We start from the raw sequence: 26022 nt of genomic DNA, 5'->3' as shown, positions 1-26022 counted from the left end.
AGCCCTTCTAATGAACCCAGGCTGTTGGCTGGGGTCCTCTCCATGTGCCCAATGGTGTCCTAAAGTTTTGCCCGTTATTCCTCTTAATCCCCATAACAATGCTGTCAGATAGGAATGACTTATCCCCCTTTACAACTGAAAGTATAAAGAGGTTAAGTAACTTGTCTGCATCATGGAGTCATAGGTGACCAACTAAACCAGGGTTTGAACCCACCCCTCTCCCTCTTAGCTCTCTGCTCCGGGGTCCAGACAAGGTAGAGTCCATCCCTGGGCTGGAGACACTCAGGGCCTTTGCTCATAATGATGGGACAAGTCAGTGGAGACAGACAGACAGACAGTGCTTTGTCCTTTCACTGTGGATGGAGAAGTGGTAGCAACCCTCTTGGATGTTTAGGATACAAGTTAAATTCCCAGGGGGTTTCTGGGGTCTGGGATAGCCATAGCATTCAGACTGGGACACAGACGGGGGGACCCAAGACCCCTTCCCTCCCCAGGAACTCAGCATTTTCACCCAGGGCAGGAATCTGGCCTTTCTGCGCTAACCGCAGGGTCACAATGGGGCCCATTCTCAGAAGCCAGGAAAACACAGGCCCTGCAGAGAAAGGATGGATTCTTGCTAAACACAAGAGCCCTCAGTGCAACAATTTAGACCAGGGCACAAATGGGGGCAAAGAACGGCATTCGTGCCCCTCTTCTGCCTTGCCTGGAGGTCGCTGCCTCTCCAGACCATTCCGTGAAAAGGCCCTCAAAAGCCAGAACAAAAGCCCGGCTTGGGGTTAAGAGGAGCGGAAAAATCCCCTGGCTCTCTCCAGACCCCAGCTGACCTGAAGCCCCTTCATCAGACCCTCCTAACTTGGCTTTGGAAGAACATGCTGGTCTTGCTGTATGGGTCTCCCAGAGGATTAGAATCCTTACAACGGCTCCATGGGTCACTGGGAGTCACGTCTTTTAGGAGTGGACAATCTGAAACCCAGAGGATTTGTTGGTATTTTTTAAACTTTTCTGCCACAATGAGAAATACATTTCACATCACAACCCAATACAGACAGATAGATAGGTAGGTAGTCAGACACCTGAAACCAGAGCTTCACAATACAGCCTGCCAATGAGGGACTCCTTGATTATTTCTTATCTATTCTGTTTTTAAAATGCCTGTTGGAAGCTGGGCATGTAATCCTTGCACCTTAGGAGGTTGAGGCAGGAGGATCTAAGTTCAAAGGCAGCCTCAGCAATTTAGTGAGGCCCTAAGCAACTCAGAGAAATATAAAAAGAGTTGGGGATGTGGCTCAGTGGTTAAGCACTCCTGGGTTCAATCCCCAGTACCAAAAAAAAAAAGGAAAAGGCTTGGCAGTTGGCAGTGCACCCTGTAATCCAGCAACTCAGCAGCCTGAAGCAGGAGAATTGCAAGTCTGAGGCCAGCCTTGGCAACTTAGTGAGGCCCTATCTCAAAACTAAAAAGGGCAGGGGGCATAGCTCAGTGATAAAGTGCCCCTGGGTTCAACATCCCCACCTACAAAAGGAGCTCAAAAAGTGGTCAAAATCATGACGATGTATCTCCTTCAGGTTAACCTCTGGCCAAGGTTGTGAGCTTTCTCTCCCAGCCCTCCTACTCTAGTGCCCATGTCCCCAGCCACCATGTGGCTCTCAAGGTCACCCCAAGTCAGCTATCTGGCACCCAGCCAGTCTCTCAAGCAGTTCCCAGCAGCAGCAGGCCCTGCAGACGGGCATCCCAGGCCAAGTGGCCAATGTCAGCCAGCAGACAGCAGGGAGAGAACACGGGGCTGGAAGTCTGTGTCACCTCCTCTGCCAAGGCACTTGCTGTGGAGGGAGAACGGGGCGGGGGCCACAGGCTGTGGGGCTCAGTCAGAATGGCACAGTCAGGGACTCCGCCCCCTTCCCAGAGCTGGGGACACTGGAGTGGGCTTGCCTCTTCCCTCCCTTGCCTTAGCTCCTGCCTTTGCCTCTCACTCTGGGAACCTTGACCACAGGATGGCACCTCCTTTCCCCAGGGACAGCCCACTGCCTGCTGCTAGGGCATCCCCTCCTGCAGCCCAATCCCTGGCCGGCAGGCCTATCGGCAACATTCTGGGCCATGGAGAACATTCTGGGTCAGGACTGTCTATCTAGCTTCAGGAGTCTGGGCAAGCCACTTAAACCCTCAGATTTGAGGCTCCTCATTCATAAAATGGATTAATACTTGCTCTGCCTACTTTAGAGCACTGAAGACCAAATACTGGATACTGGGAATTTATTCTTTCTTTCTTCTTCTTTTTTTTTTAACTCTCTGGGGATGGAACCCAGCGTCTTACACATGCTAGGCCAGCAAGCTGCTACTGAGCTACATTTCTAGCAGAATTTTCCAGGGAGGGTGAAAGGGGAGAGTCAGTACAAAAGCAGGTGGACAGAGGGCAGGAATTAAATACCTTTCCCTCTCCCACACCAACTGTTGCACTTGAATGCCTGGAGAAGGAGCCCATCATGTCTCAGCAAGAGAAATGAGAGGAGAAAAAGAAAGAAAGAAAGCAAAGGAAGAAAGCCACTCCTTCCAGGTGTGTGCTAGCACGAAGATGCAGGGCCTGCTCCTGGGAAGGGTCCATGTGTCCTGTTAGCCCAGCACAGTGCCAATAATCCCAGCTACTCTGGAGGCTGAGGCAAGAGGATCACTTGAGCCCTGGGGTTTAAGATTGGCCTGAGCAATATAGCAAGACCCTATCTTTCTCTTTCTTGTGGTGCTGGGGATTGAGCCCAGGGCCTTGTGCATTGGAGGCAAGCACTCTACCAACTAAGGTGTATCCCCAGCCCCAAGACCCCATCTCAACAACAAAAACACTAGGCTCTCCCAGTGTTTGGTACTGGACAGAGACCAGTGATTGTCTTGGTGTCCGTGAAAACTCTGAAAGCAGGACTAGGATCACCCAGCTCCACCAACCTCTTACCAATATCCAGAGAGTCTCAGGGATCTGCAGGGTCCAAGTTTTGATTTGTTTTGCTTTGTTGGTACTGGGGATGGAACCCAGGGGCATTCTACCACCAAGCTACATCCCAGGTCTTTTGTAGATAATGCCAGGGGAAATTGCTGAGGCTGACCTTGAACTTATGATCTTCCTGCCACAGAATCCCAAGTTGCTGGGATTACAGGCATGAGCCACTATGCCCTTGTAGTAGCCAAGTTTCAACAGGCCTTTGCCATCTGGGTAGCAACCAAGGCTGGACACAGCGTCCAGGTATGAAAGAAGAATGAATGCTATCAGAGGTGATTCCTACAGTGCGTGTCCAGCCAGGCTGCCCCGTTCTGCATGCTGCACACTTTCTCCTCCCCAAAGCTCAAGGTTCTGTGACTGTCCTCATCCTGCATTTGGAGAAATAGAGGCTCAGGGATGAAAGAAGTACCTCAGTAGCCCGGATTAGAACTGCAGACTGGCTGTCCTCATGCAGAGGAGATGAACGCTGTCACGTGGGGTTGGGGAGTAGGGCTCTAGGCGACCTTGGATAGATTCGAATAGGGTGCTGGGTTGGAGGAATTTCACCTCCTCTCTTCCCTAACCCGCCAGACCTGTGGAACATCAGTCACAGTTTGTCCAGTATGAGCCCTGTAAGTTCCATGTTCCTGTTTTCTTGGTTCCATTGGTCACTATGCCTATGGTCTTAGTCTGTCCCTGGACCAGCTGGGGGGAAGGTCAAATGGCCTTCAAGACACAGGCTGGGAGGCCTTTTCAATTACATTAGCTTCTGGCATCGCGAGAGGGAGATGCTAGCCCTACCCTACCCTCCTCTCTTCCTGTGGCTCAGTAGGAGATGGTGATTCAGCAGCAAGTCCGAAGGCGGCTAGACTGTTACCTCCTGGGAGGGGAGTCACTGGTAGGATAGGGGCTGTCAGCACCGCTCAGGGCAAGCCTTGGAGCAAAGAAGGGTTGTGGGGAGGGGATCTTGAGCTGTGAGGGAACTGGACCCCAACAGAAGGCCTTGCCCTCCTGCCCAGGCCAGGACTGGTTGCAAGGCCCTTGGGGGTGGGTGTGCCAGGGGTGGGGGCCCTGGTATGTGAGGGTTGGGGGGATTCCCAGCCACTGGATACCTAAGCTGCTTCTCAGCATATTCGGCAGCTAAAAATACAAAATGGCTTTGCTAAAAGGTGCCCAACCGGAAACCTCTAAGAGGTTTCCTATTAGGGCAGCGCCTGCTTGGGCTGGAGGCCAGATACAGAGTGAAGGATTCCTCGGCCTGCCATCCCGCCATTCAGTCTCAGCCTGGCTGCCCCCACCGCAAGCGCTCAGCCTCATTCAGCCTCACTCATTAACCCCACGTGCTTGTCAGGCCCCAGGGCTCTGCCTTCCACTCTGGCACCCACTGCTGGGGGGAGGGGTGTTCACTGGGGGTTTGCCCAACCCAGCCCTCCCTGACATTGACCCAGTTCCCCAGCATCTCTAAACCTTGTTCTTCTCACCTGCAAGAAGAGACTGCTCCACTTGCAGGGAGCGGTAGAGAAGCCCTTGGTGGGGTGGGCTCCCCACTCTGGTTGAAGGCCAGGCAGGCCAAGGGATTTGTCTGGAAGCTTCTTTGGCATGCCAAGCACACTATTCTTACTTAGTGTGGATGTGTCTTAGGGGTGGCTGGGGCCCAGTGGAGATTATGCAACACTGGCAAGCCTCAGAATCCCCAGGGAAGCTTTCTGGAGATGAAGGTAATGGGGGTGGGGGTTAGCCAGCTTTCTAGATGATTACATTGAGTGGCCAGGCTTAGACTGGCACAAAGCCACTCAAGGCATATGAGTTATGTCCCTTCTACACTCCGGAGCCTCAGTGTACTCCCCTGTCACAAGGGAATAGCCTCCCTACCTCCCTGCTGGGAGCTAGAAGAGAATCCTGAACAGCCCACAGCTGCATAAACAATGGGGAAAAGGGGGCATCACTGTGAGGAAGTGACCCCCTGTCTGGATTGCTGGTGTCCCCAGGAATGGTGGGTGGCTGTGGAGTCCCAAGCCCAGGAGGCTTCTCCCAGCAGGTCCAGCAGGAAAATGGCGGGACAGAGAATAGCTCCTCATTGCCAGTCATTCCCTGCCCTTCCCTGGTGGCCCAGCCTTGCTCAGCAAAAAAGCCTGAAAAGCTAATTCCCTCCTTGGGCACAGAGAGCCCCCTGGGTGGATGCAGCCACCATATTGTAATCTCCTCCCCATACTTGAGCTCCAAGACAGCATTGCCAGGCAGACCTGGACAGTGTCTGCCCAGCCTCTCTTCTGGCTCAGAAAGAAGAACATGTTGGTTGGGAGTTGGGGGATTCCCCCTCCCCCTTTCCTGATGCCTTTTAGAGAAACAGTTTCAACAGATTCTCATCCAGAATTTTTTTATTCCTGCTGGTGGGTTTATAAATAACAGCCCTTCCCCCATTGGGTGACCTTGGGCACTGCTAAACCTGTTTCTTCATCTGAAAAATGGGGATGATAACCCCTTCCTCTTAGTGTGGCTGGAGGGTTGGCATACCAAGGGGGTTCTCAGACAAGATGAGGGGGAAGAATAGGGATTAGAAATGAAACTTTTTAGGGCTGGGGTTAGCTCAGTGGTAGAGCGCTTGCCTTGTATGTGTGAGGCCCTGGGTTCGATCCTCAGCACCACATAAAAATAAATAAATAAAAATATTGTGTCCATCTACAACTAAAAAAATTAAAAAGAAAAAAAGAAATGAAAAACTTCCTAGACTTTGCCCCAGCATGCCAGTGTAATGGGCTCAGAGCCCAGACTTTGGGAAATATAGGAGATTGTGTATGGGAGTGTCATCCCTGGCTGTACAGGTGGATTACCTTGCAGCTTAACAAGCACCCAGTGGCCCAGGTCATCCCTAGGCCTCTAGAATGGGAACTCAGAGTCTTCATGAGGTTGATGTTGTTGCCTGTAATCTGTCCCTTCTCCAAGAGATTTCCTTTCCAGCAGGCAGATCTAGCTGACTAGTTTGGACCAAAGATGAACAGCAAGGAGGTATTTCCTCCAGTCTCCAGATAGACCCCATGGCAGCCTGCCAGTGTCTACGTGCTAACACAACTTCAGCACTGTAAGCCAGGGCACAATGGCACATGCCTGTAATCCCAGCGACTCTTGAAGCTGAGACAGAAGGATCTCAAGTTCAAGGCCAGCCTGGGCAATTTGGCAAGACCCTGTCTCAAATAAAAAGGGCTCAGTGATAGAGCACCCACCCCTGGGTTCAATTCCCAGTACTGCAAAACAAAAACCCAAAGCATCTCAGGGGTCCAGAAGTTCGGTTTAGGAAAGCCACTCTCCTTCCTGGGTCCCTTGAAGATTGGGGAAGGTGTGGGGGCAGGATTTGGGAAACCTGCCTGATCCTGAATCTGGGTTAATCTCTCCCTGGAGGGCAGGGGAGCCTCCAAGCCAGGAGTGGAGGTTGAGAGGGGTAAGAGTCTAAGGTCATCTAACAGTTATTGTCAGTGATAGATTTTCAATCCAGTACTCCTTCAGAAACTCAACCCCCATCCCTACCATTCCTGGCCTCCCAGTTACCCCTGCAGTGTGTTATACCCCACTAACTGCCCAGATTGCCCAGCCTTAGCCTTTAAGAAGAAAGACAGCTGAGTTTAACATTGACCCCACAGCCAGTGTTTATCCTTCACCTTTGCTGGGCCCAGGAGAAGGTGGGGGGTGGGGGAGGAAAGGAGCCATAGTGTGCCCTAAGGCACACTTTAATCTAAGGGTCAAGGGGGTGGGACGTGCCTGTAAATTCCAGCAACTCTGGTAGGCTGAGGCAGGAGGATCACAAGTTCAAGGCCGATCTCAGCAATTTAGCGAGACCCTATCTCAAATATAAATAGCTCAAAAATAAATAGCCAGGGAGGTAACTCAGAAGTGGACTGCCCCTGGGTTCCATACCCAGTACCAGAAGAAAAATAAAAATAACAAGGTTACACAAATCTGTTAAGGGGCTGGGGGTGTTGAGGAAGACGCATGGAGCAGGTGACATTTCAGTCGTGACTAGGAGGCTGAGTGGGATGGGGCAAGTGATGGAAAGAACTGGGAGGCAGAACGCTCCAGGGGTGGGGAGCCGCATCACAGCGCAGGTCCGGGTCTAGGTTTTAGGCTCCTTCTTGGAGCCTCAGTTTCCCTGCTCACCAAGTGTTTGGGCAGCGGCTTGCACTCCTCGGTCCTCCTAGGATTGGGGAAGGTGAACCCTCGTTGGCGGGCCGGGCTGGGGCGTGGCGGTCAGGGGTGCAGGCTGCGGGGCGGGGCGGGGCGGGGCGATGGCTCCCGGAGGCCGGGCTGGCGGGGCCACCCGCGGGCAGCGCCTCGCGCAGTGCGTGCAGCTGCGGAGCGCTCGGCTTGCTGAGCCGCTGGCATCACATGAGCAGAGGAGCCGGGACCGACCGCAGCCCGCTCGTGGGTGCCCCGGCAGCCTGAGACCCGCAGCCCTGCGGCCCCCCCGCCCGACCCTAACCATGTCTGTCTGTTGTTGCTTCTTTTTCAGAGATTATGGCAGTTCCAAGAGGAAATCAGGTAAGGGAGCCTCCGGGCGTTTTTCTCTCCAACCTCTCTGCCCCTTGCATGTGCCCGTCTGATCCTGCGGAGGACTTTCTGGGGGGTTGTCCTTGCCCGCTGGCGCTTTGGTCCTGAGAAGCCAGGGATATTCCAGGTGCCCCCTCCTTAGCCCTTGCCCCCTGAGATCTCTCCCACCGGGTCCCCTGGGCTCCCGGGTGGGAGCGGAGGTGGATGCATGGGGAGTGTGGGGTTGTCTCGTGACGGGTCCAAGCCCCCACAGCGATGGCAGGCAGATCCCTCCCCCTTCCCCCGGGCTGCGGTGGCCACTGCTGGGCAGCTCCTTCCCGTGGTGCGGCGGTGATGGAAGGGTTAATAGAGACGGGCCTTTTTCCCCTGAGAAGGACTGGAAAGCGGTCATCCTTGAGTGACTTGAGTTTTTAGCGCCTGTATGGTGGACCTTCCCCTTCCCCAGATGCGAGCGCGTTCACCTTGCTGCAAGCTGGGGGCTTGGCTTGTTGGCGGGCGAGACGCGTGGGAGGGGGCAGCGGGTTCTGCACAGGCCTGACAGGTGCCCAGGCCCTCCCGGAGTTTGCGAAGTGGGCGGAGACTAGGAGAGCGAGGTGGGGCAAGTCCACTGGCGGACGCTGCGTGCTGTGCGCTGACCGCTGGGGTCAAGAGTTCTCTAGGGGTGCGCGAGACTGTTCTTCCAAATGGCAAATGCAGGGGTGTGGGGTGTGGTCCCCAGGAATTAGGGCTCTGTGTTCTGGGGGTGGGGCAGGGACAGGCTGGAGCAATCTATGTTACCCGTGTGTGGCCCATGTTTGTGAGATGGTGCATCCTTGGACAGCCATCTGAGGGGTCTGGCCCTTGAGAATGTAGGCAGTAGCTTGCGGCAACGGCTCTTGTGCCCAGGTGCCTTGGTCTGGGTACAAGAAGAGGTTCGTGTGCCTTGAATGATAGCACACAATTGTGATGTGAATTGGGATAGATGTAACTGCTGTGTTTGTGAGTATGGGTACCGTTTCTGTGTGTTGCGCATACGAGTGCTTGCTTACCTGCTCATTGGGAGGAGGAAAGTTGTGCAGTGATGTGTGTGTTGGGGGTGGACATGTGTCGTCCAGATAATTGTGTGCTCCGGGGCTACATTTACTTGTCTGGGTGTGAAGGCTAGGGGTGTGTGCCAGTGAGCTGGGCTAGATCTGGTGGTGGGGGCTGGAGTCTGTATTCAAGTGTATTTGTGTACCTGTTTGGGGCCCACCGGGTTGTGAGGAGAGGTGTGTCCATGACTGTCAGGTGGGCCTCTCGGGTTCAGGTTTGCCCGCCCACTGGGGCAGAAGGGCATTTCCTCTTATGAAGAGGAGGGTGAGGAGCTGAGGGACTGTGGCCTCATCTTAGCTGTCACTTCCAGGCAGGGCCCAGATGGGAGAGCTGAGAGGGAGGTACAAGACTGGGATTGTGTAGTGTCATGACACACCCTCCCCCCAAGAAACCTGCCCTGGGCCTCAAAGGTATAGTATACTGGTTGAGCCTGAGTTCAAATTCTTCCTGTGTGTGACCTTAGGCAAATTTCTTAACCTCTCTGTGCTGAAGTTTCCTCATTCTCTTTAAAACAAAGATGATAATAGAATATATGTCACATGCAAAATATTAAAGAAGTTAATGTGAAACCCCTAGCACAGGGGTTGGGGATTTAGCTCCCTGGCAGAGTGTTAGCTTAGCCTGTGTGAGGCCCTGCGTTCAATTCTCAGCCCTGGGAGGGGGACTGAGGAGTAGTCCCTAGCACATAACTAACTACCTAAGTTACCAGGTAGACACCATCATTGTCATCATCACCTTTTGAAGCCCTGGGACCTACTCCTGGTTCAACTGTCATCTTAGATAAATCCGTTTTCCACTCTGAACCTGTTTCCCCCTGAAAAAGCTAGGTCCTCTGTCCCTACTCCACACCCCAGGCTCTTGCAGCTTAGTTTTTGAGTGGCTTCCTAAGCAATCCTGGGCCCCACCCAAGCTGCCTCCCCCAGGAAAATCCTCCTCCAGTTTCTGTGCCTTCTGCCTTCAGGCCAGGAAAAGGATGGATGGAGAAATTTAATTTACATTTGGTATGCTTATGATAATGGCCACTTAGTGTCGTGGTAGAAAGTGCCAGCGCTGGAGCCAAGCAGGAGAGTCTGACTGCTTTTGTCTGTGACCTTGTGCAGATTTCTTACCCTCCTGTACCTGTTTTCTCAATTGTAAATTAGGATAACAGTTATGCCTACCTCGTGATGGTTAACTTTGTGTGTGTGTGGTTTACATGCTAACTTGAATGGACCATTGTCCCCAGATATTTGGTCAAGCTTTATTTTCAATGTTCTGTGAGGCTGGATATATCCTGTGAGTATGTCTCTGGGTGAGATTAACATTTAAATCAGTGGATTTTGAGTAAAGCAGATTACCTTCCCTAATGTGGGTGGGTCTTATCCAATCAGTTGAAGATCTTACTAGAACAAAGACACCCTGCTCCCACCCCCAGCAAGGAATTCTGCCAGCAACTTACATTTGAAATCTACTGAAGCTCTTTTTCAGGCTCCTACCTACCAAACCCCACCTTCAGTGTTCGAACTCACCAACGCTCCATAATCACTTGAGCCAATTCCTAAAATAAATCTCTTTTTCTCTATGTCCCCATATTGGTTCTGTTTCTTTGGAGAACACTAGGTAAATTTCACCTCTTGGTAATAGTGAAGGCCAGATCAATTAATATCCATAAGTATGCCTAGAACATTGTCTGCTACCTAGGAAGCTCTCCCAAGGTGCTATCGGCTATGATTTAATAAGCATCTACTATGTGCTAGGAACTTTACATGTTTCCTCACTTGCTGCTCAGAGTGATATCACATGGCGGGGGGGGGGGGGCTGGATTCCCATTTTGCAAATGAAAACCTGAGGTTCAGAGGGGGTAACTGCCCAGAGTCCTGGGGAAGTACAGAATGGAGTGCATGTATAGGGCTCTGTGCTGCTCTGTAATGAAGCTTCCTAGAGTCATGCTTGGCCCCATGAGTGCTGGGACCACAGACGCTCCCACCATGCCCTGCTCAAGCATAGAGCCTAGCACATAGTAGATGCTTATTAAATCATAGCAGCTAGCACCTTGGGCGAGCTTCCTAGGTAGCAGGCAATGTTCTAGGCATACTTATGGATATTAATTGAAGCAAGGGTCAGACAGGGTGGACTCAACTGAGGAGGAAAGTTCTCTGGCAGCTTGCAGCCTCGTGGAGGAGAGGGAATGTGCCCTTGAAAACTGGAAGGCAGCGAGCGTGGTCCCACAGTCACCTGTGCTCCTCCCTGCCATGAGCCTGTTTGCTCCCAGTACCTTCCCCCTCTCAGGAGCTGCTACCATTCACCTGTTGTTCAAGTCCATCATCTAGGGCTCCTGTGCTTCTCTGACCTGCCAGTTTGACCTCCAGAGCCACCAGCTTCTCCCCACCTCCTCTCCAGAAGGCCCCAGCTTCCTACCTGGTCTCTGCTTTCACCTTTACCTGTTCCTGTCCTTCTCCACATCACAGCTAGGGGGCGCTCATACCAAATAATGGACTTGACTGCTTGAATTCCCCCAGGGACTGCCCTTATGATTTGGTCCTTGCCCACCATCCTAACCTGGCTTCTACCCTCTTGTGCCCTCATCCTCTCCCCGCACACAAAAACCCCACTGAGTCCATCCTGCTCAGATGCATGGTCACCCTCTGTGCCTTAAACACATCAAGCTCATTCCTCTGTGACACCTTGAACTTCCTGTTCCCTCTGTCTGGGACGCTCCTCTTCCATCTTTCACATGGCTGATCCCTTCTTAGGATTTCTGCTTTATCATCACCTTTCATCAAAGCCACGCCAATCCTCCACTGTCTCGCTGCTGTCTCAGGTCACTGCCTCCTTCTATATCACTGACCACCCATCAGTTGTCTTGTGGGTTTTCTTGCCTACCGTCACCTATCACCTCAAGAGCAAAGACCTGGGCTGCAGGGCTTTCACCAGCACTGGCCACTGGCTTGTTGAACAGGGGAGTCGACGGAAAAATGAAGGTGTGCCTGAATGAACCCGCCGGGGTCAGGAAAGAGTCTGCCTCAAATTGGGGACATTGGACAAAAGAGGAGTTTTCTTGATGTGGGGCAGAGTGCTGCACACTTTGACAATCCAGAGAGAGCACATGCGAAGAGGTGGCCCAGGAGGACTAAGTGTGGCTTGTGTGCAGCCCAGATAGCCCAGATACTTTAGTTCACATGGAGCGCCAGCTGTCTGCCAGGCACTCTGCGAGGTGTTGAGGTTATAAAGATATATCTGGGGCTGGGGCTGGGGCTCCGTGGTAGAGCACTTGCCTAGCATGCGCGAGGCACTGGGTTTGATCCTCAACACTGCATAAAAATAAGTAAATAAGTTTTAAAAAAATATATATATATATAATTTTTTTTTCTGAAGCCACATAGTCACCTAGCCAGGGGCACAGCAGGTGCAAGGACCCAGGGTGGGTCTGCTGGCTGCTCATAGGGCTTGTAACCAGAGTGGAGAATCGGGGATGGCAGGATGACAGGGGTGAGAACAGAGATGTGACTAAGGGCGGGTGAGATGGGCAGCACCCACTGAAAGGGCTGAAGGCCATTTTAGGAATTTTGACTTTCCCTGAGTAAAATGAGCCACCAAAGTGTTCTGAATTGAGGGGTAAATGTGATCATCTGACTTTCTTCTTCTTTCTTTCTGGTACTGGGGTTTGAATCCAGGGGCACTTTACCACTGAGCTACTTCTCCAGCCCTTTTCCAGGGTCTCACTAAGTTACTGGGGCTTACCTTGTACTTGCAATCCTCCTGCCTCAGCCTCCTGAGTCACTGGGACTACCGGAATGCACCACCTCACCTGGTGTGATCTGACTTTGATTATAGAATGATTTTTCTGGTTGGTAAGTGGAGACCAACAGTGGGGAGACCAGTAGGGATGGCAGAGGAGTTCAGCGGAGGGTAAGACCGGTGGTATTGGGTGGACCTCACTGATGGGATGCGTGGAAGTTGGGAGGCATCTGAGCCACTTGCCTGGGTTCCTATTCTCAGGTCCCCAGTGTGCCAGTCACATAACCCTGGACAACTCTTTCACCTCTGAGCTTACCTGTTCTGTTGTGTCAGTCAGGGTTCCGCGGGAGAAGTGGAACCAGCAGGGCAGAGATTTTAAGGCCTTTATTGTATTGGGGACTGGGGTGAAGAAGGGCAGGCTGGAGTGCAGGTGCAAGCTGGAGCTGCTGTCCCCAGGGAGATGTCCTCAGGGGAGCCTCAGCCCTGTCCTGGAGGCCTCTCACCTTACTGGCTCAGCCCACTCAAAGTCAACTGATTTAATCACAGCTTCAAAACTACCTTCCTCAGCAACACCTGGATGAGTGGTAGCACACCTGGGACTGTGGCTTGGCCAGCTTGACACCTAGCACTAACCATCACACCTGTAAAACGGATAGCCGTAGAAACAGTGACCTGGCAGGGACTTTCACGTTCCGAGCTCAGTGAGACAATGCACGTAGAGGGTTTTGTGCCATGCCAGGCAGCAGGGGGGACCTAGTGTTATTATCTATGAGTGCTCCCCAACTTGAGCAGCTATCCAGGAGCCCAGAGAGGCAGGGTCCAAAGGGCTTCTGCAGACCTGTGAAGAGAGGAGTGCCCCATCCCCCAATCTCACAGCCTTGCAGGAAGCTGTGTGGAGTTCCGAGACCGGCCACAAGGGGGCGCAGGTGGCCAATGAGCCTCTCAGATCAGCGTGGCCCTGCGACAGCACCCAGGCAGAGGGCCAGGTGCTCCATCCCACCAAGGAAGCTGTGAGGAGCTCCAGCTCGTTTAAATGCAAATGAGGTTGGTTGCTCAAGAGTGTTGCAAGTCTGTTCTCTTAGGCAAGCGTCGATGTTCCTCATGAAGTCCTGTTTACTTTATGTTTCTCCTTGGAAAAGCAGTGAGCTCAGCCCCGCTGCCAGGCAGCATCATTAAATGGTGTTATTGGGCTGAGGTGATGAGATCAGCGTTAATGCTGTTCCATTGCGAAGGAGCAGAGTTGCTGGGGTTGAGTGTTTAGGTTTTGGCATCAGTCGAACCAAGCAGGGTTTGAACCTCACTCTGCCCTGAGTTAGCTTTATTATCGTCTTATTGTTGATGGGTTATGAAAGAAGGGGAGAAGTTGACCGTACTTTAGGCTGGAGAGTCAAAAGATTCATCTGGGGGCTGAGAGTGTGGCTCAGTGGTAAAGCCTAAAGCATGCTCCAGGCCCTGCATTCAATCCCCAGCACCATCCAAAATAAAATAAAGTGCTATAGAAGAGAATGTATGTTTAAAAAAAAAAATTTAACTAGGCATTTATTTCCATTCTCTGAGCCCCAGAGGAGACAAAACTTACATGCAGTCGTTGCTGAGTGGTCTGTCAAGTTAAGAATACAGGGTTTGCCGGATACAGTGGAGCATGCCTGTAATCCCAGCAGATCACAAGTTCAAAGCCAGCCTCTGCAGCAGTGAGGCTCTAAGCAACTCAGTGAGAGCCTGTCTGTAAATACACAGAGGGTTTGGGATGTGGCTCAGTGGTTGAGTGCCCCTGAGTTCCATCCCCAGTAACCAAAAAAAAAAAAAAAAATGCAGACTGAAGCAGGAATGCCTACTTTCACATCCCATCCCTGCCTGCTGTGTGACCTTGGCAAGTCCTTAACTTCCCTGTGCCTGGGTTTTTTATCTGTTAAAAAGGAGGTCATGGGAGCACTTTATCAGGCCATGTGTTTGAGGCTGGAAATGAAAGTAACAAACATGAAGTGCCTGCACTGAGGAAGCCTTCACCCGGTTACATGGTTTTTACAGGGCCTTAAGCAGGCTAGGCACAGGAGAGGTTAGCTTCCATCTGCAGAGCTCCACCTTTGGTTCTTGCCCCCTCCAGCAGCAACTCAAGACAGGAGAGGGCTGAGCAAACCTCATCTCCTAACTGCCCTGAACCAGGGGCATTTAACTACTGAGCCACATGCCCAACCCATTAATAATAATAATAATATTATTATTATTATTATTATTATTATTATTATTTTGAGATAGAGTCTCACTAAGTTGCTTAGGGCCTCGCTGTTACCAAAATCTCTGCCCTTGTCCCCACTGCCAATGAATGGGGACAAGAACATAGTTTTAAGAAAAAGGAAAAAGTTTTATTGCTTTGCTAGCAAAGGAGAATCACAGGAGACTCCTGTCCCAGAGGCTATGATTCTGCCCATCAGAGGGAACAGAGGGCTTTTAAAGAGGTGATTCAAAGGCTACATTCTGCGAGTTCTCTGTCGAGTTGTAATTCACTTATTTATTTAGGAGACAGTCATTCCCAAGATCTTCTGGTGCCATCCCCAAAGTCTGGATTACTGTGGTGGGTGTGTACTTAAGGACAGGTTAATCTGCCTAGGATGGGGAACAAAAGTAATCCTGTTTCTCTTGGGATTAGAGTGGGGGAGATTAGGGAAGAGCAGAGAGAGAGAAAGAGAAAGGAACATGTCCTTTTAAAAATAAGTCTCAGTGGCAGAGCAGCAAGGGGTATGTATATTCTAGGCATAAAGTGGGCCACTGTTACAACAGATACGTTGCTGAGGCTGCCCTTGAACTTGTGATCCTGCTGCCTCACCCTCCTGAGTCACTGGGATTACAAGTGTGTGTGCCACCACGCCTCGTTTGTCCCCATTTTATAGACCAGAAAAGGGAGGTTAAGGAGCTTGCCCGAGGTCACAGCTGGCCAGGCAGACCCAGGGTTCACATCTGGCCCTTCTGACCCACTCATGTGTGAGCCCTCCTATTCCAGGGCCCAGGGGTCCACTGGTGTCCAGGACTGGAAGTTCTTTAGACTGGGAGGGGCCTGCCTCAAGAGAGCACCTCTTCTGCCAGGTTTCTAGAAAGAACTCATTGGTCACAAGGAAATTCTTAACAGGGTAAAGGGTCTCTATACAAGGCATGACTAAGAGCCCCATAATCTCTCTCTCTCTCTCTCTCTTTTTTATTGGTTTGGCTTTTAATAAAGTGGATTTGCTTAGAATAAGACCAGCCCATAGTACTGGCTACTATAAAAAGTTCCTCTATCTGAAGAAGTTAGTCCCCCCTCCTCTTACAGATGCAAATGAGAGGGGGGCTGCTACTAGCCTGGGGTACAGGCTGGGCAGAACCTGGTCCCACCAGCTGCTGGATCTAGGGCCACTGTGACGCAGAGCAAGAAGGCCTGGAGGGAAGAAATGAGGCCCATCTTGGGGAAGAAATGAGGTCCAGAAGGGCACAGGACAGAACCAGCTCTCTGTCTCCTTCTGGACCTGCCCTGCTCACCAGCCACAGAGGAGATGGATAGGGACCAGCTGCCAGCAGCAGCCTGCCTTCCCCTGGAGTAGGGGTCCTGAGGTCTTCCTTTCACTTAGGTGTTTCTTGGGCGGGTGCCATGGAGTACACCTGGGATTCCCCAGCTCACACAGGGCAGGAGGACCATGATCCACAAGGGGTAGGGGAAGACTGGAAATGGTGCAGGAGATTGGGATGATCCTCCAGGGGTGGACAGGGTCCCCCGGTGGGAGAGACTGCCAGGATCACAGATGTGGGTCTAGACGGAGAATTTGTTTGTTTGTTTCAGTGGTGCTGGGGTTGAAGGCAAGTTCTAGGCAAGCGCTGTACCCCTGCGCCACCTCCCCAGCCTGAGTTTGAGAAGTTTGAAGAAAGGAAAAGTGTTCATCTGGCAGAGGTAAAGAGGCTGCTGGGGAAGGGGATGACAGGAGATAATTCTAGAAAGAAAGCCTTGAAGGGAGTGCAGCAGGACCTTTCAGAGCAATCTCCAGGGCTTCCTTGTCTGCCCGGGCCACCCATCCTCAGCAGGAAAGGCCCAGGCTGTTTCATGAACATGGGCAAGATCTTCCTGGAACCCTCCCACAGCCCATCCCCAAAGCAAGCGTGTCTTGTAAAGGCCCGGGCTTCTGGCACCTCTCACCCGGGGTGGTGTTTTTAAACAGTTTTAATTTTCATGGCACTGGGTCCTCAGCCTGATGTCAACCCTGGAGTTCAAAGTCATCTAATTGGAAATGAAAGGAGGCTGATTGGTTTGGCAACTCCATGGCCAGCCCATGTGGCAGTGATGCGATGGAGAAAGTGATGCTGCTCACGTGTGCGCGTGCCACGACACCCAGCTGAGGCAGCAGCCCCTCTGCCCGACTGGCTTGGACACAGAGCCTGGGCAGGGAAGGGCGAGACAGGACAGGGGAGTGCTTCCCCATCCTGGAATCCCAGGAAGGAGACAGCTAGCCCGGAGCCTTGATTCCCTCTGTCCTGCTTGCTTCGCTCTCTGCCCACTCATACCTATCACTGCTGGGAAAATAGGAAGTTGTTCTAGAAGGGAAGGAGTGGGCAGAGGCCTGCACGGTGAAATGCAGGTCCCAGGCGCTGCCCAGGCCCACCGAATCAGCATCTCGGGGGTGACATCTGCATTTTGTCAGGCTCCTCAGGAGTCCAAAACCAAGCCAGGGTTGCATTCTGGACGTGGGCCAATCACCATGATCAGGGAAGACAGGCAGCGAGGTGGCAGGAGTGCTGGTGTCCCCAAGACGGATTGTGACTGGACAGACAGGGCTGCTCTTGGAAAATGCTTTCAGTGTCTCCCGAGTCAGGAGTGGACTGGAGGAGCAGGAATGGGGGACCTGTCATAGAGGACAGAGTTCTAAGCCTCTTCTCCCTGAAATGCCAGGCCAGCATTTAGAGATTGGCCATGTGAGGGGCCTTCCCATCTGGCCTCATCAGGAGGCCGTGACGAGTCTCCGTCTGCCTTTTATTTAAAACTCACAAGGTTTTGTTCCCGTGGGGAGGAGACACCCAAATTGTGGTCCAGCAAAGAAATGCTTCCCACCACGGCCCCCAGCCAGAAGGCAACTTGTTCCTGCCTTCAGCATTCTGGTTCAGAGACATGTGACAACGGGCAACATTTCCAGTAATGGAGCCAATGGAAAAACAAAGATTTGGGGGAAATGTGCATTACTTATTGTTGTAGCACCTTTTTCTGATCTAAAGTTACTTTGTTTAGAAACAGAAATGTGGCGTGAATAACTTGGTCGGCCCAGGGCCTGTCTAGAATTGGTCAGTTTTGAAATGTGAAGGCAAAAAAAAAAAAAAAAATTTTTTTTCCAAAGTTTTAGGAAAACTTAGAAGTTTGCAAGGAAAAATAAAAAAATGCCTCTCCCTGACTGCCTTTGCTTTGCCCTCTGGATCTTGTTTCCAAGTGTGACCCAAGCATCTGGCAGGAAGATGGATTTAGTTCACGTTGGAGCTGGAGTCTCGCACCGGGGCAGCAGGGCCTTGTCGGGTCCCCGGCTTGGAAATAGAGTTGGCGCCTCTTTATGATCCTTCCCCTAGCACAGCTCCTTCTCATGGGTATGGAGCCCATCTCCACTTTCTCCTAGACTTGGGCTGTGCTCTCTTTTCTAGGTCTGTGGCCAGTGGACACTAATGGCAGCCTGCCTTGGGGGTGGGACAGGGATGGTACCTTTGAAAGCTGATTGGATAGGAAGCAAGTTTCTGATTAAATGTTGGTATTAGACTTTTCCTCTGGTGGCAGTGGTGGGCATGTCAACAATGGTGTTAATACAGTGTCACCAGTGCCACACAGAGCTGGAGTGGAGTGATCTGGAGTCTTTGTGCAAGACACACAGATCTGCTGGGGAAGCTCCAGGCCTCTCGCAGCTGGTTCACCAAAGGTTTTAAATGAGCCAGCGGGGCAAAGGGAAGGAGCAACTGTGCAGAAGACACCTGGCCAGTCGCAGCAATAGGTGTCCTGGTGTGTCCCAGAGTACCTACCGTGTGGTGTGTTTCAGGGGTGCTGGCTCCATAGAGTTGCAGCACCTAGGCTGGAAAGAACAAGAACGTGCCCCAAGAGCCACCACCAACCTCCTTATTGTTAGGATCCTCTAAGGGTCTCCTGAGATGCTTATCCTCACCTGTGAAAGGACGGCGTGAATCCTGACTGTGATTATAGGACAGTGGCCCCACGCCCAGCCAGGTGCCTGGCACTAGGAGGTACTTACTGGATAGCCGACTGTGGCCTCCCTTGGGGAGGAGTATCCATCCAGATGAACCCCCAGTGGTTGATGGTGGACCAGGACTGACAGGACAAAGAATAGCCTTTTCACATCCCCGGGGAAGACCAAGCAGACCCAGAGAAATGACCTGACTTGCCCTGCTTGTGCAATGAACCAGGAACAGGACCATCTGAGCATCTAAGCACAGGCCTCCTCCAGGCTCCTCCTTGGAGTGGAGCTTAGCATCAGCCAGAGCCCCTGCACTGAGGTGCCAAAGGGTTAACTCCGTCCTCCCCTGTCCTGCGGCTTTCTGGGCATAGCTCAGTCACGTGAGAGCCAGATGTGGGGATTTCCCAAGCAGTGGTGTGTGTGTGTGTGTGTGTGTGTGCACGCGCGCCCGCGCATGCACAGCTCTGTTTACGTGGCATCTGCGAGCTCAGGGGATTGGTCCAGACCCACACAGAGCAGGGTAGGAACGGGGTAAGGAGAAGCCCAGGGCTCCCAGCAAACACTGTGGGGGGTTGCGCTGAGCCCTGCTCCCGGCAGACGTCATAGACAAGGAAGTTGTTCCTGCGCAGACTCCCATTTCCTGCAACATTCATCTTGCTATGAGACCATATTGGTTATGGATAATTTCTTTTTAATCTCTTTGAAAGGCTTTGAAGCAGATGCTGCAAGCCAGCAGCATGTTTAGGATGTTCTGCCAGGCTAGGGGTCTTCCCGTGAGCCTCTGTGCCCAGCATAAGCTAGACACAGAAGGCAAAGGCTGGACAAAGGCGAGGTCAGGGCTGCATGTACCAAGAAGGCCCTGGGCAGTGGGGTCAGTCTCATTTTCCCATGATATCCACAAGACTAAGATCAACAAGTGTCCATCCTCCCATCAGCCACTGAGGATTAATTGTGCAGCTCCTGTGTTCAGGGTGTTATAGAGGAGTGGACAGGGTTAAGACCCTGAAGGAACTTTAGTTCTACCTGGAGAGATTCAACAAATTTTTATTAAGCACCTACTATGTGCCAGATAGTTGCTAGGACTCTAGTCCTAACCAGACATTCTGCAGCCAGCTGAAATAGTCAGCGAATCATACCAGGCAAGATGAGAGAGACGGGCGGACTTTGCAAAGTGGGTGTCCTCAACCTCTGCTCAGGGATGAGTTCTGTCCCCAACCCCCCCCCCCATCTGCATTCCTGTCCTGGTCTGGTTCATGGCAGCATCCAGCCAGGTGTCTGCTACAGCCTTGTGAGCTTTGCCCCAAAGGCAGCCCAGTTACACAGGGTCAGCCTCCAAGGCTTGGCCTTGGACTACCAAGAGCAACCTGCCTCCCGTTGGGTCTGGGCAGTCTTCAGAAGGAAGGAATCACTTTTGTGGTGGCCCTAACAGTATCAAGCAGGTGGCTGAGGAGCCAGGCTCTCTCCCCAAGCCAACAGGACTCCTGAAATAGACAGGACTGCATAGGAAAGATGTGTGTGCCCCTGTCCCCACTGTCATGCTGTATCTACAGTCAGGTGGTCCAAAGCAAGGCCCCCAGGTATGCACGGGGCTGGTGCTCATCAAATAGCTGGAATTGATCCATTGATAGGTTGATCACAAGAGCCTCTTCTGCAGACCCTTTGCTTTTCAGCTTGGGTGGGAATGTGTCCCAAGGGTACCACCCTAGCTCCATTGCTCCCTCCCATGGAGACTGAGCTGGGAGCAGCAGGCAGGCCTGTGGAGCTGAGGCCCAGCGCTTTGGGCTTCGGCCTGCCTCTTTCTCCTGAGCATGTGTACTGGGCTGGGGCTTGGGCTTCTCAGGGAGCTGGTGGGTGGGGTAATGGGGGGACATCCCACTAAGTGGGGGAGGACCACCAAGGTGGACCACCCCAGGGAGGCGGGTGGCTGGGATCCTGGAACTCTGCACAGTGTTGAGTTTGTCTTTTCCACACACACACATCCTGGTGGAGCCGGGCGAGGTGAGAACCTGAGAACTGAGGGGGAGGCTGCCACCCCAGGGATCGCCATGGGGTCATGCAGCAGCTGCGGGAGTAGAGGTTCAGACACCCCCCCGCCCCCCCCACCCCCACCCCACCCCCGCACAGCATCCCACCACCCACCCATGATGGTGCCTCCAGCTAACCACAGCACCTGTCTTCACTGGGAAGCTTCAGCTCTCCCAGCCGACCTGTCTGCTGCCCCCCCAGGGCGGTCCCCTAGGCAGCTGCAGCGTTCCCGGGCTGATCAGGCTTTCTGGTCCAGCCCTGGCCTAGGCAGGCGCCCTTGAACTTAGTCCTCAGGGGCTGTGGGTGGCTCCAGGCCCAGCCCCTCTCCGCACCCCATTCCCCACCTGAGCAGGGAGACTGACTGTTCCCTGACTGCATAGTTTAGCGGCCAGAGGGTCGGGGCGCATTCCTGTCCCGGGTTGGGCTGCCCCACATGTACCCTGGATTCTGGGAGAGGCAGCACTCTAGGGAAGGGGCAGGCCCTCTCTTGCCAAGTGCACAGTGAGTGGGAACACGGCTGCATTGACAAAGAGAGGCACAGCCGAAATGAATGGGCCTTGGCCAGTGACTGCGGAGGATCCAGAAAACAATATCCTCCATGAGGGCCCCTGGGTCCCCGTTCCCAGCCAGCCTGCCTTGGTCCAAGGCTGACACCATCACTTCCTTGCTGTGGAGCCTTGAGAAAGAACCTTGATTTCCCCTGGGCTTCACATCCCTCACCTGCCAAATGCAGATTGTTGTAAGAATTAAAGAAAGTAATGCCCAGAAAATGTTGAACCCCATGCATGGCGTGAACGTTAAGTGAGTGGGGTATAGTCTATCCCCAGCCTTACTACTTACTTGCTGCGTGACTTAGGACAGTGTCTTCCTGTTTCTGGTCCTAAATCCTTACGTGGTCTTCCTAGCCTTAAGGTTCCCCCAGACTGGGTCTGGCCAGCCAGAGATATGGCAGTGAGAGGGGGGTCTGCATTGAGGATTTGCTTTTTGTCTTGCAGAAGATACTCAGCAGATGGGCTGGGGCTGTAGCTCAGTGGTGGAGCACTTGGCTTCGTGTGCGTGAGGCACTGGGTTCGATTCTCAGCACCCCATTAAAACAAAATAAATAAAACAAAGGTATTGTGTGCATCTACAATTTTAAAAAAATTTTTTTAAAGAAGAAAGAAAAGAAGAAGATAACCTAGCAGAAATCTAGCCTACTAACACTCCGCTTAAGTACTCTATTTATTTAGCTCAAAAGTCTGTGGAACAGGACCCTCAGGCCTTGGGCATAACCAGCTACATAATTGGAGCTCAATGCAAAATGAAAACACAGGGCCTCTTGTTCATAAATTATGAATGATTTCAGCCCCGTGACAGAGCAGCATTTAAACAGCCCAAGGCCCTTCAGCATGAGGCCATAGGTGACTGCCCAGAGCACACCTCCATGAAACCAGCCACCTGCAAGGGTTGGAGTAGGAGGCAGGGCCTGGGCAGAGCTGCTGCTCTGGCAGCATGAACCCCTCCCTCTGGTACAAGGGCATTATGTCTTCCTGCTATAAGTACTTATGGCCAGATGGCAGCTGCCACTCATGCTGAAATAACCTTCACAGAGATTCCCCTGTGAGAAGCAGCTCACACACATGCCATCTTAGTCCATTTCTGTTGCTATATCAGGATACCCAAGACTGGATAATTTATAAAGAAAAGAGGTTTATTGGGTTCTGGAGGCTGGGAAGTCTCACATCAGGCAGCCACATCTGGGGCTTCAACTTAGGGTGGAAAGCAGAAGGGCAAGAGGGCATGTGCCAGAGAGAAAAAGGACAGAACTCTGACAGTAGCTAACCCATTCCTAGGGGAAAGGCATTGTCTCATCCGGAGACTCCAGCCCCACAACCCAGACCCCTTCCCTAGACCCCACCTCCCAACACCGTTACAATGGCGATGACGTGTAAACGTGTTTCAGACCCCACAAACCATAGCGCACACCAAACAAGTGAACCACTCACTCCAAGCTTACAGTCAGGTGAGTTTGGATGGGAAGACATGTTTGCACGGTGGTTTGTTTTCTGGCTTGGCAACTACTATCAGGTAGTAAGGCCAGCTGCCGCTAGGCCCTCCGTAGTGGATGGCCTGAAAGCAGTGGCCGGATTCCGGGTGGCCTCGTTACAAAGAAAAAGAAGCAGGTGTGGTCTGCAGGAAACAAGAATTCCAGCCCTGTGCAGGGTCAGGTAGCACAGCGAGGAAAGGACCAGGGTCCAGCAGTTACTGGGAGACCAGTTCAAGGTTGTGGGTAAGAACAACAGAATTCCCAGGAATGGGGCGGTCCTGCAGGACAGGGGAGGTGTCTGCTTCCACTTGTCCCTGCAGGGTCTCTGCTGTCCCTCCCCTCCAGGACCCCAGGGCAGGGGCTGTGGAAGCTGATAAGGGGTGGCCCTGCCTGGTCCCCTGAGCCTTCAGTTGGCTTTCTTTCTCCACAGGGTTTGGGCCTTGGCGGTGCTCGGCCCTGTCTCTCCCACCTGGGCTCTCGGCCCACTCTGGATTTATTAGTTTGGTGGTGGAACTTGCCTTACACCAGGGAAGCATTCCCAGAAACGTGGCTGAGGACTAGATTTGGGTAGATTGAGCGCAGTTCCCAGTGCTCTGGAGTTGCACGAGGTTAAAGGAAGACTTAATAGGCATCTGGAGGGTTCCCCCAGACTGGATCTGGCCAGGCAGGGTCGTCCTGGGAGCCCCCATAAAGTCTGGCCTCTGTAGTGCAGTCCTGTGCTTCGGCATCACCTGGACCCGGCAAGAACCGGGGTCAGCATCAAAGCACCCTCAGGTCCCTGAATTTGGCTGTGACCTGCACACACCTGGGCTTCCCTGGGCCTGGAGTGTGGCTGGCCTCCCCAGCCAGGAGGAACACTGTGGCCTAATTACCATGGTTAGCTGGGGGGGAGCGGCACATCCACATGCCTCTACTGCCAGGAGCCCACAGCCTTTGCCCCCAGTTTTGTCCCTGTCCCCACTCCTCTTCATGTCCCAGAAAGCTCATTCCTTCCACTCTGCTTCTTACAGGCAGTGGGTCACTTCAGTCTTCTTTTCCCCCAATACTGGGCACTGAGCCCAGGGATGCTCTACCACTGAGCCACATGCCCGGCCCTTTTTATTTTTTACTTTGAGACAGGGTCTTGCTAAATTGCCCAGGCTGGCCTCTAACTCGGGATCCTCCTGCCTCAGCCTCCTGAGTAACTGGGACTACAGGCATGCACCACCACACCTGGCTTCATTTCAGTCTTAAAGTATCCATGTGAAGGAAGCAGAGTAGGTCATTTCAAGCCCACGTTATGGAAGGAAAAGAAGCTCAGAGACTTGCTAAATGCCCCCCAAGTTAGTGAGCAACAGCAGCAGGGTGAGCTGAGCACAAGAACAAGAGTCTTGTTCCCATTTCTGCTCAGTGCCGGAGAGATCCCTTTCGAACTTGAGTTTCCTTACCCTGAGACCACGTTCGAGCGTTTTTCTCTGGAAAGGTGATCTTTCTTTGAAAAGGTTATTTTCAGCTATGGTACACTCCTGTTGTGGAAACTACCAGGTTTCTGCCGGAAAGTCTAGAACATCAGACAACTACCTTAGAGATCAGTACGCCCACATGCTTAATTTTACAGTATGAGCATTGAGGCTCAGAGGAGTCAAGCCACTTGCCCAAAGTAACACAGCTGGTTATGGGCAAGACCCCCTCATGCAGATTCCCAGTCCAGTGCCCCTTGCTTCCCAGCAGGCCCGTGACCCTGTTCCGTGGGGCCTTTGGTTCTGTGTCACCAGGAGAGGGAGGTGGAGACAGTGGGGAGGACAGAAAGCAGTTGGTTTGTGTCGGTCACAGCTGCTCCTTCGGCTGCACCCTCTGGCCCCCCTCACCCCACCTCGCTGTCTCTCCATCTCCATTTTCCCAGCCCTGCGCCAGCAGCCTCCTCTGCCTCCTGGCCAGACAGCCAGGGTTCCTGAGCCAGGGGCTGTCCTCTGTTCATTGTAAGGAGCGGAAGGGCTCCTTCCCACTCGGGGAGAGGGCTTGCTCAGGTGGCCTGGGGTGAAGGGACTCTGCTGCAGGGGCGTTGGGTGGGAGCAGTGGCATTGGGACTGGGGAAGAGGTCATCTTTCAGAGAGACTTTTCTTTTAGAAAGACAGGCTCGTTTCTGGTCTGCTTCCCATTTTCTATTGGGGGCAGGGGAAGGAAGGCCAAGGGGACAGGCTTGAGCTCAGGTTGTCTGCCCATCAACCAGGCCCAGCCCCCCGAGTGGTTCCATAAATGACACCTGGGAGCAGCCTGCTCATGGTTTCCCATTCTGTCCACGGCTGCATGTGCACTGCCACAGTAGGGTCTCCACGGAGGCCCTTGTAGACCCCAGTTCTAGCGGAACAGGTCCTCCTGGGTTCTCCAGGCTGGGGAAGATGCCTTGGTCCACTGAAAGAGGTCAGCCTTTCCCTTTCCCAAAGCATTTCCTCATGAGGAACCCCAAAAGGGAGGAATGGAGCACGAACGCCATCAGAGGTGGAGGGAGTTGTGGGTGACCTCTTAGCAGGGACAGATGGGGCAGGGCTGGGCCTGGCACTAGCCTACCGGGGGTGTGGCTTGGCACTGCTGGTTGGGCAGCCCACGTAGCCACATCTCTGGGTTGGGCAGTCGGAAGTTGGAGGCTTAGCAAGATGTGGGCACCCAACGGGAGCTCAGGCCGGCTCGGCCACATAGCGTAGCCCTGGAGGGTTTCGGCGCATTGTCCATGTCCAGGCCACGCCAGGGCTGGAAGTCCTGCTGCCAAGGTGCCTGCTGACTACTAGGCCTAGGAACAGGCTCTGGCTGCAGATCGAACCCTATTCATCCCTTGACCCCAATTCGGCTGACCTGGTGTCTGAGAGTGACTGCGGGGAAATATTTCAGCGCAGGTGCCAGTGTGTTCTTGGTACGTACAGTAGCGAATGCCATCAAGTTTCCATCCTTGCAACCCTGGGAGCATGATTTTCCTGCGGCACTCAGAGGGAACTGAACCCAGGGAATCCGGTGTGTGCAAACACACTCGAGGTAGATATGGCCAATGGCAGCTCACCCTACTGAGCCGCACCATGCAGGGCACTGTAATGTATTACCTCATTTAATTAATCCTCACAGCAACCGGAGGTAAGTACGTCACTTCATCCTGAGTTTAACAAGATCAGGAACAGGATCAGAGAGGTTAAATAACTTCCTCAAAGGGACAGAGCCTGGATTTGAGCCCAGGCAGTCAGACTCCAGAGGCCTCCCTGAACCTCTCCACAGAGCCCCCATTGGAAGTCTGTGGGCTTCCAATGCAATCTGGAAGGGCCATCTTCCCCCTTCTCTGTGGAAAGTCAGCTTGTAATTGGAAGGTGGCTTGCTCAGCAAGGGAGAGGGTGAGGTGCTTTAAATGATAAGTGGCATCAAGCTCTGATCACCTGAGGTCTGTGTCCCTAAAGAGACAGACACTACTAGCTTGCAGCTTTGGGCAAGTAACTTAACCTCTCTGGTTTGGTTTCTTCATCTGCAAAAGGGAGGGAATAAT

At 52.8% G+C, this 26022-nt stretch overlaps 1 protein-coding gene across 5 annotated transcripts in view; it reads left to right on the top strand.

Annotated features, from left to right (window-relative positions):
- Nucleotides 1–26022, top strand: part of Sh3pxd2a (SH3 and PX domains 2A) — a 217898-nt gene that overhangs the window by 125398 nt on the left and 66478 nt on the right. For 3 of the 5 annotated variants that reach the window (XM_058581285.1, XM_046450358.2, XM_046450354.2), the window contains exon 6: nucleotides 7462–7490. In XM_058581285.1, the coding sequence (XP_058437268.1) occupies nucleotides 7462–7490 (29 nt within the window). Of the gene's footprint in view, nucleotides 1–7432; nucleotides 7491–24644; nucleotides 25408–26022 lie in introns of those variants that run through there. The other 2 variants (XM_058581286.1, XM_046450356.2) reach the window with 2 other exon arrangements.

The sequence above is a fragment of the Marmota monax genome, unplaced genomic scaffold (assembly GCF_021218885.2).
Source record: "Marmota monax isolate L192 unplaced genomic scaffold, Marmota_monax_Labrador192_F-V1.1 WCK01_AAM20220418_F8-fsc00004, whole genome shotgun sequence".
Lineage (NCBI taxonomy): Eukaryota > Metazoa > Chordata > Mammalia > Rodentia > Sciuridae > Marmota > Marmota monax.
The sequence above is the reverse complement of the archived record's forward strand: the minus strand, read 5'-3'. Positions and strand labels throughout refer to the sequence as shown.